Source organism: Equus caballus, chromosome 8, assembly GCF_041296265.1.
Source record: "Equus caballus isolate H_3958 breed thoroughbred chromosome 8, TB-T2T, whole genome shotgun sequence".
NCBI lineage: Eukaryota > Metazoa > Chordata > Mammalia > Perissodactyla > Equidae > Equus > Equus caballus.
The window spans coordinates 17831893-17851976 of NC_091691.1; the positions used below are offsets into that span (position 1 = coordinate 17831893).

The 20084-nt window shown below is 45.1% G+C and overlaps 1 protein-coding gene across 3 annotated transcripts in view; it reads left to right on the forward strand.

The window, feature by feature from the left end:
- VSIG10 (V-set and immunoglobulin domain containing 10) overlaps positions 1-16583 on the forward strand; it is a 37785-nt gene extending 21202 nt beyond the window's left edge. For all 3 annotated transcript variants that reach the window (XM_001489301.5, XM_005612570.4, XM_070220092.1), the window contains 6 exons: positions 1014-1274; positions 9650-9943; positions 12076-12186; positions 12478-12493; positions 14245-14456; positions 15241-16583. In XM_001489301.5, the coding sequence (XP_001489351.1) occupies positions 1014-1274; positions 9650-9943; positions 12076-12186; positions 12478-12493; positions 14245-14456; positions 15241-15296 (950 nt within the window). In that variant the 3' untranslated portion in view covers positions 15297-16583. The remainder of the gene's footprint in view (positions 1-1013; positions 1275-9649; positions 9944-12075; positions 12187-12477; positions 12494-14244; positions 14457-15240) is intronic.
- The last annotated feature ends 3501 nt before the right edge of the window (positions 16584-20084 follow it).

Consider the following 20084-nt stretch of genomic DNA (forward strand, 5'->3'; position numbering starts at 1 on the left):
GACATTTATTGTATATAAAGTCAAATGTGCTTGCTGTTGGAAATATAAATGAATACAGTCACATGCCGCATAATGACGTTTCAGTTAAAGACAGACTGCATATACAAGGGTGGTCCCATAAGATTAGTACCATAGAACCTAGGTGTGTGGTAGGCTGTGCCATCTAGGTTTGTGTAAGTACACTCTACGTGTTCACACAATGATGAAATCGCCTAACAACACATTTCTTAGAATGTATCCTTGTCGTTAAGCAATGCATGACTGTATAAAGAAGAAAAGAATCACTTGTACTCTAACCATTATTTTGGTATATTTCCAATAATTTTTCTTGTAGATGCCACATATCTATTCATCCACGTAAGATCCAAATTTATTTCTATTTATGGATATTATATAAAATATATAAAAATATTTGATTACATACATAATATATACATAGTATATACATTTATAATATATATGAATTTTTATAGTTATTAATACATGTATTGGATTTACAGGTTTGTAACTTATTAAGTTTTTATGTGTGTTTTAATAATACATGCACATAATAAAAAGGAAGTATATGTTGGGGGTGGGGGTGAATCTGTCCCCCTCCCACCTGTAACTCCCTCTAGGGATCAGCACTGTCCAGTAGAACTTTCCATGATGATGGAAATGTTCTATTCTGTGTGATCTGATACAGTAGCCACCCACCATGTGTGATTACTGAGCTCTTAAAATGTGGGTAGTGTGATAGAAGAACTAAATTTGTAATTTAATTTAAATTTAAATAGCCACATGTGGCTAGCAAGAAATGCAACGATAAATGAGGCCCATGTCCCCCTTGGAGATTTAACACCCAACAGAGAGAACCTGACTATTGTCAGGCACTCATTTGTGCTGGGAGCTATTTCAAGGTACCCTAACTGGGGTGGATGTTTCTCTGATACCCTGGCTCTGTAAGCTTGAGAGCCAGCCCAATGGCTTGTCTTGAGTCTGTGATTAAGCCCACGTCCTCTGGTGTTTTGCAGACCCCCCTCCATCAGCTCCTCAGTGCTGGGCAGAGATGTCACCAGGATTGTTCAAGCTGCAGCTCACCTGTCGCTGGGACGGGGGATACCCAGACCCAGACTTTCTGTGGACAGAAGAGCCAGGAGGTGTTGTCGTGGGCTCATCAAAACTGGGAGTGGAGATGCTGAACCAGTCCCAACTGTCGGATGGCAAGAAGTTCAAGTGTGTTGGGAGCCACGTAGTGGGGCCAGAGTCAGGAGCCAGCTGTGTGGTACAGATCAGTGAGTCTGGCTTGCCTTGTCCTGGGGTTGGGGTCCACCCACCTTCCTTTCTTCTGGGAGGACCATTTAAAAGAAGGTCTGGGAAAGAAATCCCAGGGTGTCAGAATGAACTGAATTCCTTCCATTTCTTCCTTTCTTTTGCTTTGTTTCCTTCCTTTCAAACTTAAAAATGCTTAACCAAGCTTCTTGGTCCTAGTCCAAGCTGTTTTTCACTTGTCAAATACTCACTGAGCACCTGCTCTGTGCCAGGCACAGTTTCTAGGTGCTGGAGATGGAGCAGTGAACAAGATGGACAAGGTTCATTTATTAGTTACCTCCTGTTATGTAACAAATTACCACCAAACTTAATGGCTTAAAATAACAAGTCATTTATTCTCTCACTATTTCTGTGGGCCAGAAACGCAGACAGGCATTGTGGGGATGGTGTGTCTCTCAGCTCCATGATGCCTGGAGACTCAGCTGAAAGAGGAGGGCTGAAATCATCTGAAAGATCCACTTCGAAGGATCATACAGCTGGCAAGTTGCTTCCTCACCGTGTGGGCCTCTCCACACGGCTGCTTAAGTGTCCTCACAACATGGCAGCTGGCTGCCCCCAGAGCAAGTGATGCAAGAGGGCGTGAGCCAGGCAGATCCTATCCTTTTTATGACCTAGCCTCAGAAGTCACATGACATCCCTTCCACCACATACTATTCATTAGAAGTGAGTCACTAAGTCTGGGTCCACTTTGAAAGGGTACAGGAAGTATTAAGCTCCATTTTCCTTTTTTTTTTTTTGAGGAAGATTATCCCTGAGCTAACTGCTGCCAATCCTCCTCTTTTCACTGAGGAAGACTGGCCCTGAGCTAACATCCGTGCCCATCTTCCTCCACTTTATACGTGGGACGCCTGCCACAGCATGGCTTGCCAAGCGGTGCCATGTCCGCACCCGGATCGGAACTGGAGAACCCTGGGCCGCCGAAGCAGAATGTGCGCACTTAACCACTGCTCCACTGGGCTGGCCCCCCATTTTCTTTTTTTAAAGATTGTCCTGAGCTAACATCTGTTGCCAATCTTTCTTTTTTCCTTCTTCTTATCCTCCCCAAAGCCCCCCAGTACACAGTTGTATATTCTAGTGGTAGTTCCTTCTGGCTCTGCTGTGTGGGATGCTGCCTCAGTATGGCCCGATGAGCGGTGCTGGGTCTGCACCCAGGATCCGAACTGGTGAAACGCAGGGCCGCTGAACCAGAGCACACGAACTTAACCACTCGGCCATGGGGGCGGCCCCTAGGCTCCATTTTTTTTTTTTTAAAGATTTTATTTTTTTCCTTTTTCTCCCCAAAGCCCCCCAGTACATAGTTGTATATTCTTCGTTGTGGGTCCTTCTAGTTGTGGCATGTGGGACGCCGCCTCAGTGCGGTTTGATGAGCAGTGCCATGTCCGCGCCCAGGATTTGAACCAACGAAACACTGGGCTGCCTGCAGCACAGCGCACGAACTTAACCACTCAGCCACGGGGCCAGCCCCGACTAGGCTCCATTTTTTGAAGGGAGAAGTATCAAAGAATTTTCTGGACATATTTTTAAAACTACAACCATTCCTCTTTCACAGAACATAAATTCTTGTGGGTGGAGTGCAGGTGGGAGAAGACAAAAAATACAAAACAAATAATATAGGTTCAGATAGTGATGATAATTATGAGGAGAATAAAACGAAGTATGTAAAAGAGAGTATATTAAAGAAAGAGGGCCCCTCTTCCTAGGGTGGCAGGAAGGTCTCTTCGTGGCAGTAACATTTTGAACTGAGACCTAAAGGATGGGAAAGAGCTGGCCAGGTGAAGATCTGTGGTTGAGTATTCCAAGCAGAGGGGACAGCAAATGCAAAGGCCCTGAGGTGGAAATATACGTGGCCTCTGAGGAACTGAGAGAGGCCAGTGTAGCCAGAGTGCCATATGTGAGGTACTGATAGGCTGGATGGGTGTCGTGGTTGAATTGTGTCCCCCAAAAAGTATGTTCAAGTCTGAACCCTGAGTACCTGTGTCTGTGACCATATTTGGAATATGGTCTTTGCAGATGTTGATTAAGGTAAGATGAGGATTAAGGTAAGATGAGGATTAGGGTGGGCCCTATTCCAATAACTGGTGTTCTTATAAGAAGAGGGAAATTTGGACACAGACACACAGGGGTAATGCCATGTGATGACAGATGCAGAGACTGGAGTGGTACATCTATAAGCCAAGGAATGCCAGTGATTGTTGGCAACCACCAGAAGCTGAGAGAGAGGCCTGGGATGGTTTCTCTCTCAGAGCCTCGAGAGCGATCGAGCCTGCTGACACCTTGATCTCAGACTTCTGACCTTCTGAACTGTGAGAGAATAAATTTCTGTTGTTTTAAGCCACCCAGTTTGTGGTACTTTTGTTACAAGAAAATTAACAGGAAATTAACACAGCAGGTAGGCAGGACCAGAGTGTGTTGAGTTTTGTTGGCCATGGTGAGCTTTTCCTCACAGTTTATCAGGATAAGCCTCAGAGGTGCCGCCGTGGAGAGCAGACGTGCTGAGAATTCAGCCCTGCTATGCCAGGAGGTGCTTGTTTTCCCAGCAAGTGATATTTAAATGGTTGGCCCTTCCCACTGACATTCAGCAATCATGTCCCAAGTGTCCCCTCTGTGTCAGGCACTGTATCTGGCCTTGGGCAACCGAAGGGACCAAGACTCTTTCTAGGCTGGAAGAGGGGTGGGCAAACTATGGCCCCTGAGCCCGATCTGCCCCAACTGACTTTTTGCAATTTTTTTTAATGACATATAATTCACATAACATAAACTTCACTATTTTAAAGTCTGTAATTCCGTGGTTTTTAGGATATTCACAATGTTGTGTTACCACACACCACCATTAGTGTGGTGTATTACTCTCACAGTATACACAGTGGTGTATTACTATCACCACTATCTCTTTACAGAACATTTCCATCACCCTAAAAAGAAACCCTGTACCCGCTGGCAGTCACTCCCTCTAGACACACTGTGCAAGTACTCATTTCCTAGTATTTTCCACTGACATTGAGTGTCATTTCCACTGACAATGTCGTTTCCACTGACATTGAGTGTTATAATTAACTTTTTAGACTTTTCCTATTTGTTTAAGACATGGCGTAATTGATTCAATTTGAGTTTCTTTGATCAATAGTGGGTTGATAATTTTCGTATGCATATTGGCTCCCTATATATCATCTGTGAATTATCTGTTCTTATCTTGTCCATTTTTCTATTGGGTTGTTCATCTTTTCTTAATATTCCATACAGTACTTCATATTAACTTTGTCAGTTAATTTCATAGAAATGTCATGCATGTTATAGATGTTTCTCTGGCATGTTTTGCTCCTAAACTACATTTGTGGCATTTCTGTTAGTGATGAGCAATTTCTGATTTTGAAAGGGTCACCTCTGTCAGTCCTGTTTTAGGTTTCTGAGCTCAGAAGGTCTTTTCCTGTTTCCTGATTATTAATGTGTTATTTGTAATCCTCACAATAGCCTGCAAATTAGACAGGATGATTTGTAAGTTGCAGATAATGGCATTGTGTGAACTAACTTGCCCAAGATCACTTAGCTTCTAAGTGACTGAGCCAGCGCTTAGCCCAGGTTGGTCTGACTCCAGAGCCCTTCCCTCCCTCGAGACCCTCCATACCTAATCCAGCAAATCTTTTTGTGTAGGAGTTAGGTACTTAGCACGGTGCCCAGATACTGTAGGGGAACCCAGAATACTTGCCTTTAGAGGACTTGAAATGGAGAGGTTGGTCTGACAAATGTGAAACAGGGAAACAGCAATATCACAGTAAGAGTGCATTAACATTTATTGAGTGCCAACTGTCTGCAAGGTGCTATGCTAAGTGTTCTCCACGCAGTATCTTATGTAGTCCTCATAGTCACCCTTTATAAGCTGAGTGCTCATATTATTTTTAAAACCACTTTATTGATGTATGATTGACATTTATAAGCTGTACATATTTATATATACAACTCAATGAGTTTGAAGATAAGTATACATCTATGAAACCATCACCACAGTATATGACAGAAACATATCTATCAGCTCCAAAAGTTTCCTCCCACTTTTTTATTATGAAATCTATTTTTTTGAGATTAAGAACACAACTAAGATCTACTCTCTTAGCAAATTTTAATTTTTTTATTCTATTGAGGTCACATTGGTTTATAACATATAAATTTCAGGTGTACATCATTATGTTTTGACTTCTCTATAGACTGCATCATGTTCCCCACTAAAAGTCTAAAAGTCTAGTTTCCATCCGTCACCATACATATGTGCCCCTTTACCTCTTTTGCTCTCCCCTCACCCACTTCCTCTCTGGTAACCACCAATCTGTTCTCCTTATCTATGTGTGTGTTTGTTTATTTTCCACATATGAGTGAAGTCATACAGTAATTGTCTTTCTCCTTCTGCCTTATTTCACTTAGCATAATACCCTCAAGGGCCATCCATGTTGACAAATCTCCATGGCTGCACCAATTTACATTCCCACCAGCAGTGTGTGAGGGTTCCTTTTTCTCCTCATCCTCTCCAACACTTGTTATTTCTTGTCTTGTTAATTATAGCCATTCTGATGGGTGTGATGTGATATCTCACTATAGTTTTGATTTGCTTTTCCCTAATAATTAGTGATACTGAACATCTTTTCATGTGCCTGTGGACCATCTGTATATCTTCTTTGGAAAAATGTCTGTTCACATCCTCTGCCCATTTTTTGATCAGGTTGTTCATTTTTGTTGCTGTTGAGTTGTGTGAGTTCTTTATACATTTTGGATATTATCCCCTTATCAGATATAGGATTTTCTCCCAGTTGGTGGGCTGTCTTTTTTGTTGATGGTTTCCTTTGCTGTGCGGAGCCTTTTTAGTTTGTTATAGTCCCATATGTTTATTTTTTCTTTTGTTTCCCTTGCCTGAGGAGACATGGTATTCAAAAAGATACTGCTAAGACTGATGTTAAAGAGTGTGCTGTCTATATTTCTTCTAGGAGTTTTATGGTTTCAGGTCTTACATTCAAGTCTTTTCCATTTGATGTAATTTTTGTGTATGGTGCAAGATAATGGTCTGCTTTCATTCTTTTGCATGTGGCCGTCCAGTTGTCCCAACACCATTCATTGACGAGACTTTGCTTTCTCCATTGTGTGTTTTTGGTTCTTTGTTGAAAATAAGCTGTCCAGTGAGTGCTCATATTATTGCCTCTAGTAGTTTCCTGGGGCAGCCATAACAAAGTACCACAAACTTTGTGGCTTAAAATAAACAGAAATTTATTTTCTCACAGTTCTGGAGGCTAGAAATCTAAAATCAAGGTATCTCTAGGGCTATGCCTCCATGGAAGGCTCCAAGCTCCTTTCTTGCCTTCCTTGTCTCTTCCAGCTGGTGGCTCCAGGCGTTCCTTGCCCTGTGGCTGCATCACTCCAATTTCTGTCCGCCTCCGTCACCACATGGCCTTCTCCTCTGTGTGCGTATCTCTGTTGTCTTCTCTTCTTCTTCTAAGATACCCGTCATTGGATTTAGGGCCCACCCTTAATCCAGGATGATTTCATCTTGAGATCCTTAACTAATTACATCTACAAAGACCTTATTTCCAAATAAGATCTCATTCTGGGGTTCCGGGTGGACATGAATTTTGGGAGAATGCTGTTCAACCTGCTACCCTCCATTCTGTGGATGGTGGAACTGAGGCAATGGACTTGCCCAGACTCCTGCAGCTGGAAAGCAGTGCACATGTCCAGAGTGGAACATAATGAAGACTCCCGAAGTGTGTTGTGGACAGTAAGTTCCAGGAAGTGGATAAATGATGGACTGATGCTGAGAGAGGGGGAAAATGGCAGAGGCAGCTGATGAGCTTTGTGTCTTTCCCCCCCCACCCTTCCATTTTATTTGCATATCTTGCCTAAATCATCATTCCTGTGGCCCTGAGACTTGGCCAGTAATTTGAACCTAGATATGTGCTCAAGATTAAGAAATGTGTCTGCGGAAGGGAGCTGACCAGAAGTTTTCCCAATTCCAGGAGTATGGGAAGCAGGCACAAGAGCCTGGAACTTTTTTGACTCTGACAATGTCCATATTTCACCTCCTCCCTTCATGAGCACTTGAGTCCAGCCTTGATGTGCATACGAGTCACCTGGGGGTCTGATTAAAATGCAGATTCTGACTCTCTAGGTCTGGGGTGGGCCCAAGCCTCTGCATTTCTAACTAGTGCCCGGAAGTGCTAAGGCTGCTTGGTCCTCAGACCACACTTCCAGTAGCAGTGCCCTTGGGGAGAGTCTCTGGATCATTTCACTTGGGAGGACTAGTAAGTCATTGAAAGGTAATATTAATGTTCACACCTCAGGGATGCAGAAGAGCGTAGCCCCCAAAATGATGCTTTCAGGAAGTCCTGCTACCCAGAGCTCTCTTTTATGGCTTGTAGGTCCCTAGACTGAAGAAACCAATTCAACTCATGACAGGCTGCAACATTAGCCAGCCCAGTATGTGAAGGCCCCAGTATGTTGTCCATCTTACAGATCCCTGAGGGCCCTGCATCACCCACCCCCACCACCCCAACCCCTGACCCGACCCTTGCACACAGCATCCTCTTAAGCTAAACTCCTTGAATTTATAAGTGCCACAGTAGCTGGATGGGTGACTCAGAGCTTTCTGAGGAGTGAATGCTCTGTTTGGCAAAAGTACATTCATGTACGTGACATTTGTTTGGGGGCAGAGGGGTCCACCAGGGGGATTATTTGTTTTGCTTTTAATAAATGATGAGGGTGTCAAACTTTGGTTTGGGGGCCCTCAAATACAAACATACCAATAAGGCTTGTCACTGCTGCTGGCTTTATGACCCCAAAGGAAATTCAGGTTAACCACAGAGAGGGGAAGGTACAATTTAGCAACATGGGGGGAACCTAAATGTTGATCCAAGAAGGGGTGCTCGCATGTGAGTTTCCTGAGCAGAACTAGGTTTGGGGGCTTCTCTTTTGTTGACCTGACCAGGAGAGAGAGGCTCTGGGGCTATTCCACACTCCCATGCCTCCCCCCTCCCGTTCCCAGGACGCCAGCAGTGAAACCCTAGATTCTCAGAACGACTGCCAAGGGGAAGCATGCAGTTTCACTCTCCCGGGCAGGAACCCAGCATGCCACTCCGTATCCCTCAGCTGCTGAAAATATGGACTTAATAAGTCCCCCAAGATGATCTGCTTCCCAGGAGGGTTTGCATTTTGGGGAAGGGCTTCTTATGCAAAGAAAACAATTGGATCACTATGGTAGACCTTACAGCTCCCCACATCCTATTCAAATCAGACCCCAAGGCCACAGAGACATGCATTCTGAGTTTTCTAGGACAGACAGAATAATGGGCCCCCAAAGACATCCATGTCCTAATCCCCGGAACCTGTGAATATATTACCTTACATGGCAAAAGGGGCTTTGCAGATGTGATTAAATTAAGAATTTTGAGATGGGTGGGCCCAGTGTAATCCCAAGGGTCATTATAAGAGGGAGGCAGAAGGGTGAGGCTCAATAGTAGGAGATGTGATAAAAGATGCGAGAGGTCGGAGTGATGCAAGGAGCCACGAGCCAAAGAATGCAAGCGACTTCTCCAAGTTGAAAAAGCAGGGAAACAGGTTCGCCCTTGGAGCTCCCAGAAGGAACTATCTCTGCCAACCCCTGGATTTTAGCCCCATGAGATCGTTTCCAACTTCTGACCTCCAGAACTGTGAAAGGATAAATTTGTGTTGTTTGAAGCCACTGTTGGTAGCAATTTGTTACGGCAGCACTAGGAAACTAATACAGCTGCCCTGTTGTCCTCTTGAATATCCTTGTCAGGCTGCGTGCCCATTTTTCATATGATCAGTGTGGTTATTGGACATAGAAGCCTATAGCATAGAAGTAAGGAGTGTGGACTACAAAAAGCCTGATTCCTTGGGTTCCAATCTCACACTCAGTAACCAACTCATCTTGGTTTGCCCAAGACTTTCCCAGCTTTAGCATCGAAAGCCCCAGGTCTCGGGAACGCCCTCAGTCTTGGGCAAACCAGGACAGTTGGTGACCCTAAATCCTAGCTGCACCACTTATTTAGTTGTATGACTTTGAGCAAGTTACTTAACTTTCTCTGTACCTCGGTTTCCGCATCTGCAAAATGGGGATAATGACAGAGTAGTTGTGAGAACTAATTGGGTTAATATGTGTAACAGTGCCTAGCCCATAGTCAGTGCTCAGTAAATGACAGCTTTTATTATTAGATAACACCAGCTGTGGTACAGAAATTCCTGGAGATGCTTTGTCAGGAAAGAAAGAATATTCTTGAAAATCTCAGGCGACTCCTTGGATCTCCTTAAACATATGTCTTTCTTTACTTTCTTTCACTGCCAGGGAGCCCCTCCCTTCTCTCTGAGCCCATGAAGACTTGCTTCATAGGGGGTAATGTGACACTCACCTGCAAAGTGTCTGGAGCCTACCCCTCTGCCAAGATCCTGTGGCTGAGGAACCTCACCCAGCCCGAGGAGGTCATCCAGCCCAACAGCCACTATCTCATCACCCAGAATGGCCAGAGGTCCACCCTCACCATCCGCAACTGCTCCCAGGACCTGGATGAGGGCTACTATGTCTGCCGGGCTGAGAACCCCGTGGGGGTGAGGGAGGTGGACATCTGGCTGAGCGTGAAAGGTGAGTGGTGGAAGTGGCCCCAAAAGAGGAGGTTTGAGAGCTTCAGAGGACCCGGTACCAGCATGGGGACAGCTGCTTCTTCCCTGCACGTGGGTCACTGCCACCTGAGAGAAGGCATACCTGCTTGCCTATGGCTTGACAAAATGGATAGGAAAAGTTATTGTTCAGTCCTAAATCTCTAACATTTGCATAGGGATAAAAAAAACTACTTAACATCTGTGTATCCCAAAGGAAGGAATATATATATTAGAAAAAATATAAATGTAAAAAATATATATTAAAATGAAATATATACATATATAAAAATATCTATATATAAAATGTAAGTTGTGAAGCATAATAGCAAAATGAACACCCAAGAAACTCCCATTCCACTTAAGACATTAGAACAGTGGCAACATTGCTAAATTACCTGTAGGTAGTGTGGCCAGATTTAGAAAACAACAACAAAACCACAGAATGCCCACTTAACTTTGCATTTCAGAAAAACAAAGAAGAATTTTCATAGTGTAAGTATGTCCCAAATATTGCATGGGACATACTTATTCTAAAAACTTTGTTGTTGTTTATCCAAAATCCAGATTTAAGTGGGCATCCTGTATTTTATCAACCCTACCTGTAGGCCCCTTTTCAGTCTCCACCTGGGCCTCCTGAAAAAGATAACCACTATCCTGAATTTCATGTTTTAAGAAAAACTTTACTACATGTGTGTGCATTTCTAAATAATATATTGTTTATTTTTGTTTTTGAGTTTTAAAAAAATGGTTATCATACAAATGTAGTCTTTTATGACTTGCTTTTTTTCACTCCACACTTTGTTTCTAGGATTTATTCATGCTGATGTAATTATACTTTATAACTCTTCAACGCTTTATAACTTCCCAGTGTCACTATTCCACAACTAAGTTACTAATTTTCCTGCTGATGGACATTTGTGCTGTTTCTGATGTTTTTGTTGTGATGAACTAACAGTGTTGCTATGAAATTCTTTTACCCAGCTCCTTGTGTACTTATATACCAGTCCCCAGGCAAATATTTCTCTAGGATATCTACAAGGAGTAGAAATGAAGGGTTATAGGTTATGTGCATTTTTGTCTTTGAGATGACACCAGATTATTTTCCAAAGTGGTTGTACCAATTTCCATTTGCAACAGCAGTACATAAGAGTGTTGAGTTGTTCCACGATTTCACCCGTAGGCTTTGTGATTTTGCCTATCAAGTAGGTGTAAAATGGAATCTCACTCTGGTTCTAATTTGAATTTCCCTGGTTACTAAAAAGTCTGAAAGTTATTTCATGTTTATTTGTTATTTATGTTTCTCTGAGAAATACATATTTCTGTCTTTGACAGTTTCCCCTTTCTTATAGTTAGGTAGGAGTTTGTTAGAAATTCCAGATACGAATTCCTTGTTAGTTTTATGTGTTACAAATATTTCCTTCCGTTTGTTGTTTGTCTTTTTCTCTTTATGGTATCCTTTGATTAGCAGATGTTCTTACTTTAATGTAGCTGATTTTATGAATCTTTTCTTAGATCGTTAGCAATTTTTGTGATGTAAGAATTCCTTATCTATCCCACAGTCATGAAGATATTCTCCACACTTTCTTCTAAAAGTTTTAACATTTGCCTTTCACAGTTAAATCTTTAATCCATCTAGAATTGACTTTTGTGAATGGTGTGAGGTAGGGATCAAGTTTCTCCTTGCCCCCAAATTTGGATAACCATTTGTTCCAACACCGTTTCTTGAGTAGTTCCTCTTTTACTTATTAATCTGTCATATATCAAGTTTCCTTTTATGTGTGGGCCTGTTTTGGATTCTCTATTCTGTTCCATTGATACTGTTTATCATGGCACCAGTAACTCATGCCCTTAATTTCTGTCGTATAAACAGTCTTGATGCCTAATGGACACATAGAAATTTTAACTTCCCAATGTTCTTTTGCATTACATGCTTCATTTGAGTCCCACAAACTATCTGAGGAAGACATTTATCTTGCTTTACAGAGATTTCATATACTTTGCCCAAGGTCATGAGACCAAAATAAGACTAGGACCCAGGCAGAGGACGGGAGGTGTTGCTCTCCTAGCTGCATGTGTATCACAGGGAAGAGTCAATGGTGTAATTTGTCTTTACAGAACCTTTAAATATTGGTGGAATTGTGGGCACTATCGTGAGCCTTCTTCTGCTGGGACTGGCCATTATCTCAGGGCTTATGTTGTATTACAGCCCTGTGTTCTGCTGGAAAGGTAAGGACTTCTGGGGTCCCTCTGCTTATCTTTCAGGCTTCTTGAAAGGGTGTGGGTGGGGGAAGGAGGCCCTGCTTTGTCTCCACCTGAAGTCCCATTCTATAGGCTTCTTCATTGGGTCCAGATGTGTAACAGTGAAGCACTCAATCCTTCCTAACACCTGCCACCTCTCATTTTGGGTCAGTTTTCTCATTGTCCATTGTTTTGTAAATGTTACATAGATTAAAAACTTCTGTGAGGCTGAAATAGATGTTCTTGGATATTAATTTTTTTTTTCCTTTCTCCCTGCAGTAGGAAACACTTTCAGGTGAGTATTCCCTAAAATCAAATCAAAAACCCTTTTTCCATGATCTTTCTTCACTGTTGTTTTGTTTCCTTCATAAGAACAGTAATAGCAACTATCATTGACAACCTACCAGCTGTCAGTCACTGGGCTAGGGCCTTCATTAGGCATTATTAGAAACCCTTTCAAAGGCTAGCCCAGTGGTGCAGCAGGTTCAGTTTGCACGTTCCGCTTTGGGAGCCCAAGGGTTCACTGGTTCGGATCCTGGGTGCGGACATGGCACCGCTTGTTAAGCCATGTTGTGGCAGGCATCCCACATATAAAGTAGGGGAACATGGGCATGGATGCTAGCTCAGGGCCAGTCTTCCTCAGCAAAAAGAGGAGGATTGGCAGATGTTAGCTCAGGGCTAATCTTCCTCAAAAAAAAAAAAAAGAAACCCTTTCATAAACTCTTCATGGTAGAAGAGGCATCTCCATTTTCCAGACAAGGAGCTGGAGGCTTAGTGAAGTAATTTCTGCGAGCTCATCCAGGAAGTAAACAGCAATGCTTGCATTCAGACCCAGGTCTGACTGATTCCAAAGTCTGTGCTCTTTTTACAATGCCAGATCTCAGGGCAAGGCACATTGCTGGTCTGTCGCTGAGGCACGAAGACAGCGTGTACGTATTGAGCCCAGTCATTCATGCATTTATTTTATCCAATTTTCTAAAAAGAGCTAAAAGGAAGAATAAGTCATAGGGTTCCAACATGTTTTGGAAGACTAGTCTGAACATGCCAAGAAGCCCCTCCCAAAAGGAAACCTCAGTAGGGGCAAAGTTACTAAATGGAACTCATGTATTTTATTTCCTAAGGAGAATCTGAGTGGGAACAAAGAACTTTTCTCTTTGTTTCTCTTTACCCATTCATAATAATGGGATACTGTTGTTCTGGGACCATCTTTCATGGGAAAATGTACCTCCCCCCCCCCCCCCCCATATTTGAGGGCCATGCTCCCAGTCAGTGTGTCATTCCCAGGCTTATTTCTCAGAGGAGGTGGTAGGGTGGCATAGTGGGAAAAGGCTTTGGGGTTAGTGGACCTTAGTTCAAATCGCAGCTTTGCAGTTCCCAAGCCTTGATATCACGGAAAATCCTGACCTTCTCTGAGCCTTTGCCTCCTTATCTGTTTCCCACAGGAAGACTGTGATGATTAAATGAGAATGTGATGCTCCTAGGACTGTGACTGGCCCATGGCATGGGTTCTTCCTTCCTTTAGAAATGTACAGTCTGGCTGGGTCGGCAACACCAGTAATGAACTAGAGAACTAAATGCTAAACCGCTGGCCACGGACTCCAAATGTGGTCGTAGTTCAGGGCTTCAGGGGGAGGGAGAGGACTTTACCTGGGCCTTGAATAACAAAGAGGAGGAAAAAATTCAGTAAGTGGAGCAGAAATAAGGGCATTTCAGGAAAGGAGCAGAACACTTGTGTACTTGTTTTGACGGGAGCCTCAAAATGGTAGGTAGGTGCCTGGGACAATGAGGTGACCTGCCAGAGGAGCCAGGGGGGAGGGATAAAACTCACCCAGGAAAAGATAGGATTATCTGTAACAACCTGTGGTAGCATCTTCTTCAGAAGTTACAATCACACTGTCGTCTTGTGACTTACCCAAGTTCAATGCATGAATAATTTTCCACGTTACCAAAGGGGTTGTAAAGAATCTAGTACTTCCTATTCAGCGAGGGCTGACGTTGGAAAAAACAGGGTATCTTCCTGATTATTTCTTCCCCTTTGGAAATTAGGGGGCAAGACATGAATGATGTCATGGTTTTGGTGGATTCAGAAGAGGAAGAGGTGGAGGAGGAGGAAGATGCTGCAGGAGTGGAGGAGGAGGACGCAAATGAGAGGGAGGAGTTGCCAAAAGAAATACACAAGCATGGCCACATTCACAGAGTGACCGCACTGGTGAATGGGGACGTAGACCGGATGGGCAATGGACTCCAGGCTCTGCAAGGTAAGCTCTTTTTCCTTAAAAGCACTCTGGTGGGTTGTGGTGAGCTTCCCAGTAGGAAATCTCTAGGGGTGAGTATGGTTTTTTAAAGGCTTGGGAAGATAGTTAAAGTTTAATCTAGAGCCTGAGAATCTACTGTCAACTGCCAACAGGACAATTAAATTGACAAACATTTAACAAAGGCCTGCTCTGGGAGAGGGTCGAGATGGGCATTGCTAGGGAATAAAAAAGAAAGACCGATGATATCTGCATGCAGGGTGCTTTATGAGACCAGTTAGTGTGAACAGACCAAAACACGTGGGGAAAATAAAAATGGAAGCAAGATCTAACCAACACTGTGAGAGAGCAGCAGGGGAGCTGTCACAAGGAGGAATTTGATTAATTGCCTAATGGATGATACGTTTCAAAACTACAGGACTTCAGAGTAAGATGAGAGTCTTGAGGGGCGCGTTGGTTGGGAGAAGTTTTATGGAAGAAGCGGGATATGAGGCACGTGTCTCAGGACAGTTGAGTTTGAATAAGCAGGAGAGAGGGCGTTGTAGGTGAGGGGCATGACATGAGCCAAGAGTATGAAGCGTGGACAGCGTCAGGCAAGCCTAGAGCCTTCTGAGTGAGAAGAACAGGTGAACGGGAAGTACAGCCCCTGCTCTACCTGCCCCTCCGTGAAATCCAATTCTGAGGCACAGCAGTAAAGGCCTGGAAATCGAGATGTTGGAAGACTGACAGTGAAAACAGAGTGATCCTGCTGAGATCACTCAGAGTCGCATCTATTTTTCCCTCCGTACAGACGACAGCAGTGAGCAGCAGAGTGACATCGTTCAAGAACAGGACAGGCCAGTTTGAAGAAGAGAACTGTCCTTCACTATCCTGTCTTGAGAGCTTGAAAAGCTACGCTGAAGATGAGCTTTGCATTCTGCTTTGACTTGACCTGCACCCCTGCCTGAGGGCTTCAAAAGGTTTGGGGGACTTGGTAAAAAGGAAAGACACACACACACTTTTCCTGACATTTTTTTCCTAAATTGGCTTGACGTGCTGTAAGTTTTCTCAAGGATGTTAAAAAGCTTTGGGAACAGGCAGCGTGTCAGGGACAGCTGCATTTGGCGTCTGAGATGCCCCTTTCCCTGTGACTCCTGGCTTTGTCCAGGTTGACTGATGCTGACTTGTAGGGACAGGAGTAGGGGGAGGCACTTGGCCTCAGTGCCCTTTGCCACTATTAAAGGTCTGTAACCACCCAGCCCCAGCACACAGGGACTAGCCTGGGGTGACAAGGACACTTTTTCACTGCCCAGGTGAGCTGAGAAACCAGACAAATGTCAGCTCCCTGGAAAAGGTGAGGAGGTGTCAGCTACTGATGCTCATCAGAGGGAGGCCATTTGGTTCGGGTTTTGCAGTTGGACACTCAGTCTTGATTCTGAGCCCTGCCCCTGACTTGTTTTGTGGGGTGGCGCAGGTTGCTTTTCCTCTCCCTTGGGCCTCAATTTCCTCATCTATGAAACAGGTGAACTCACACCTACCTTCCAGGGCTGTGGTGAGGACTAAACGAGGTACTTTTGGATGTGAAAGTGCCTAAGAGGTGCTCAAAGGATGTTAGTTATCTGCTCCTTTGCCTTCCCTAGTGGAAAAAAACCGTCAGCTGTAAGCTGCGAGCTGCTGCCTGGGCCTTTCATCTTTTCTTCCTTCTTTGTAGCATGGTTTCCACTGAGGGCATTAGTAGAGCTCTCCTGATGGTTTTTGCTTCCCTGGAGATACAATTCTTTTCCAAAGAGGTAGAGGCCCATACGAGGAAGTGCCTTTCATTGACACCTCACATTTTCCAGAGTTTCATATTTATACAGAAGCCTCTTGAGTGATGCACAATTAGCTTTCAGACTTTCCCATTCTTCCTTTCCCCTGTGGCTTTGAAAGGAGGCAGGAGGAATGTTTTGTAATGGAGTATCTTGGTGATAAAGTACTCCTTGGGCAGACCGGCTCATCTGGCCGGTTTCTCACTCTCGGAAATGGGAAAACTTGTTTCCTTCCTATTTAAGGATATTAGGAGGATACACTGATCCGTAATACTAAGTTTCAAAAGAAAATAACATGTGATGAGTTTAAGCTGCTGATGTTTCCAATAAATCCCTGTACAATTTAGAGATTTATTTTTCTGATTTCATCCAAATCTCTTAAATGTTAGGGACCTTAGCAAAGGATATGCGCTAAACATGAAAATCTGACTTGAATTTGCACTCTTTTATGTTGCATACCCTGTTCTGATGGACAAAACCTAGGGTTTCAAGAACCTCCTTTCTCCAATTACAGGCACTGGGACTCCTAAGGTGAGCAGCTGGTTATCCGCAGGGTTACTCTGCGGGTGTGGTTGGGTATCGGTTTTCTTGGATGAAGGGACTAAACTAAGCAAATCACTAGAAGTGAGCCGTGTCCCCAGCTCGGAGCGCTGGGCAGCTCAGGAGCTGGCTGCAACGTTCGCCCCTCAGGAATAGCTGTGAACTGCAGTTCTTGTGGGCTGGGTCTTTGCTGCCTGGTACCTCACGAACTGAACCACTCCACCCAGTCTAAGTTAGTGTCATTTCAGAACAAGATGCTGAAGATAGGTTGCTTCTGAAGTCACTGAACACTGAGCTAGTTTCTCCTTTAGTCTTCATCAGTACGCTCCTGAATCTGAGAGTCAATTATGCAGAGGCAACCATATTTAAAAAAAGGAAAAAAAACTGTAGGAAAAAAATCCCTAGTTGGGAACACAAAGAATAATTTGCAAGATCACTGAGATGCTTTCTGCCACTTCCTCTTCTCTTGCACACACACACAATAGAAAATCTTCGAGGCAGGGTTTTTTCCACTAGCAAATGGGAGTGTCAGGGTCTTGGTGCCAAACACCATAAACCTTTGACGAGCAGAGCTGTGACTGCTGTCACTGCTATCTGAGCCCTGTGAACACATTAACGTGGCTGCGTCACTTAAGAGCCCAGGTGCTGGGGGTCTTCAAGTTTTAAGGATTTTTGAAGAATTAGGGCTTTTCTTTTCTTTAAGAGATAACCCATCCCCAAATCCACAAGCATGTTGACAGTAGGTTACAGACTTGTGTAGCAAAGTCCAAGCTATTACATTGTGCTTTTGAAAAATCTTATCGGAATGTATTATGAACTCAGAGACCAGGAGATCTGCTTATCAGAACCAGGAAGATAAATAATTCAGGGCTATCACAACTCACATTTCTTTTCTTCAAAATCTGGTGGACACCAGGGAAGGGGCTCCCATAATCCTGTGGCTTTGATATTGGCTCTAATTCTCACAAGCACATACAGGCCCTATTATTGCAGCAAGAAAATGCATGACGGAAAATTTCTATCACCCTTGCACTGAAACCTGGAAAATCACCGTTGCTGGGTAAAATTTATGATGATGCAGTAAGTGCCAACTGGTATTTCTCACCAGGGGAGTGGCCAGGAACTGCTGCAAAGAATAAGCAGGTCCCTCTGCATTATTTAGTTTAAAATTTGGTGATGGTGGGTGGGCGGGGTTTGGGGAGAAATTTGTTCTGAGATTACAATATGGATTTTTAAAAAAAGATTATGGAATAAAGTTATTTTTAAATAAATGCTTTCATGATCTTGATTTAGACTTGATTAATAAACTGAAAGATTTGGGGAAATGGGATTGCCTTCCCCAATTTTTTTTTTTACTAGCTTCCCCAATCTCGGTAACAATATTGTCCTTGTTGTCATTTTATTCTTTTCCATGACTTGTAGATGTTACCTACCCGGTTATACCTACTGAGACACTTTCACTTTACCTAATCTCCCTGAGGAACGTGTTCTTCCATTTCTTTCTACCTGCATATCCTCAGACACATGCCCCTTTTTGGTCAGATTGCATGCTTTCTGACATTAAAGGGCTAGGATAGGAGTCAGGGACCATCTGAGGGTCTGTCTGAAAAGACAGTTTATAGCAGCTGTCCTGTCCCATAGTTGCTGATGGCTTTTGAGATTTTTCACTGGGCTCAGCTAATTGTAGTCCCCAGGACACCTCACTTGAGGTTGCCCAATTCCGTTCCCTCTTCCTGTTCCAGGCCTTTCCTCTTAGGTCATTCCCTTCTCCCCCTTTCACTTTACTCCAAGCTCTCTAAGCTCTTTATCACAACTGTCCCATTTTAAACCCATTTCTTTTCTAACCAAATTCGTGTTTCCTACCTTAACCTCACTTTCCCACGTTCTTTTTCACCCAGTCCCTCCATTTTAACGGTGCTTGTGTGTTCAATCCAAGCCCGAGTCCCCATTTTACCTCTGCCCGAGTGACTTCTTCGCCGCCGTCCCTGAGCACCTCTTTCCTGCCCCCTTTCTCCTCAGCCCTCGGAGATCACACCCACGTTTACCCCGTTTGTCCGTCTTTGGACCCCCACTTTTGGGATCCCCCTTTTTCTCTTGCTGGCCACGCTTTCTCACCGCCCATTTTAACCTTGGCATGCTCCGTTTCACTCTCCATTTTCCCCTGGGCTTTTTCGGGTTCCCATTTTTAAGAAATGGGCCGAGGTCACCCCTGCCTCTGTCCCTGCACACGGTCCCCAGCCCCGGTGTTGGTCTCCTCCACCTGGGCTCCCATTGAACCCTTGGGCTCCTGGCTTCCAGGTCCCCATTTTAATCTTTAACCTCATTACTCCCCTCCCCGCTTTCCACCCGCTTCTGTGTCCCCGAACCCCCTTCTCTCCTCGTGTTAGCTTTTTGTCTCCCCAATCCCCCATCCCTGGTGTCTTCAGGTCCTTATTTTTATTCCAGTCTCCTCCTCCTGCTCTCCCCCTCTTTTTTATTGGCCCCCCCCTCCCGCGGGTGTCACCCTGCCGCGTCGCCCTCAGTTTTCTCCTCAGCTCCCCTCCACTACTGGTGCCATCCGGTGCCCCCTCCCTCGTTTTTCCTTCAGCCCCGCCGCACACCCCCTCTTTTACCCATTACCCGCCTCCCCACTCCCGCTTAGCTGCGTTCCCCCTCCCCGTTTTCCCCTAAGCCCCACGTCCCCTAGGTTTTCCGTGGCTGGCGTGCCCTCTGCCCCGTTTCTGCCACCCCCATTTTTACTCATTTCCCCTTCAGACCACGCAACCCCCAAGTACCTGGCCCTCGTCGCCCCGCCTTTCCCCTCAGCCCCGCTCCCCAACACCACGGGTTTTACCCTGCCCGCACCCCGTTTTCTCTCAGCCCCGCTCCCTCCACCACAGGTTTTATCCTGCCCCCCCGCCCCGTTTCCTCTCAGCCCGCTCTCCCACCTCACAGGTTTTAGCCTGCCCCCCCGTTTTCTCTCAGCCCGCGCCCCCCACGACAGGTTTTACCCTGGCCCCCCCCCGTTTTCTCACTCCGCTCTCCCACCTCACGCGTTTTATCCTGGCCCCCAGCCCCGGTCTTACCCGACCCGCGCTCGCCCGCCCCTCCCCACGTCTCCCTAGCCCTCGCCTTGCCCGCCCCACGCCCTCCTCCGTTCCCCCTGGCCCCGCCCTCCGCCCCCGATTTTCGTCCCCGCGGCGTCCACCTGCCCGCCCGCGGCCACCTGCCCGCCCCTTTCCCCTCAGCCCCGCCCCCGGGTCCCCCGCCGCGCCCCGCCCCCGTCTTCCCCTCAGCCCCGCTCCCCGCCCGGCCCCGCCCCGCGCCC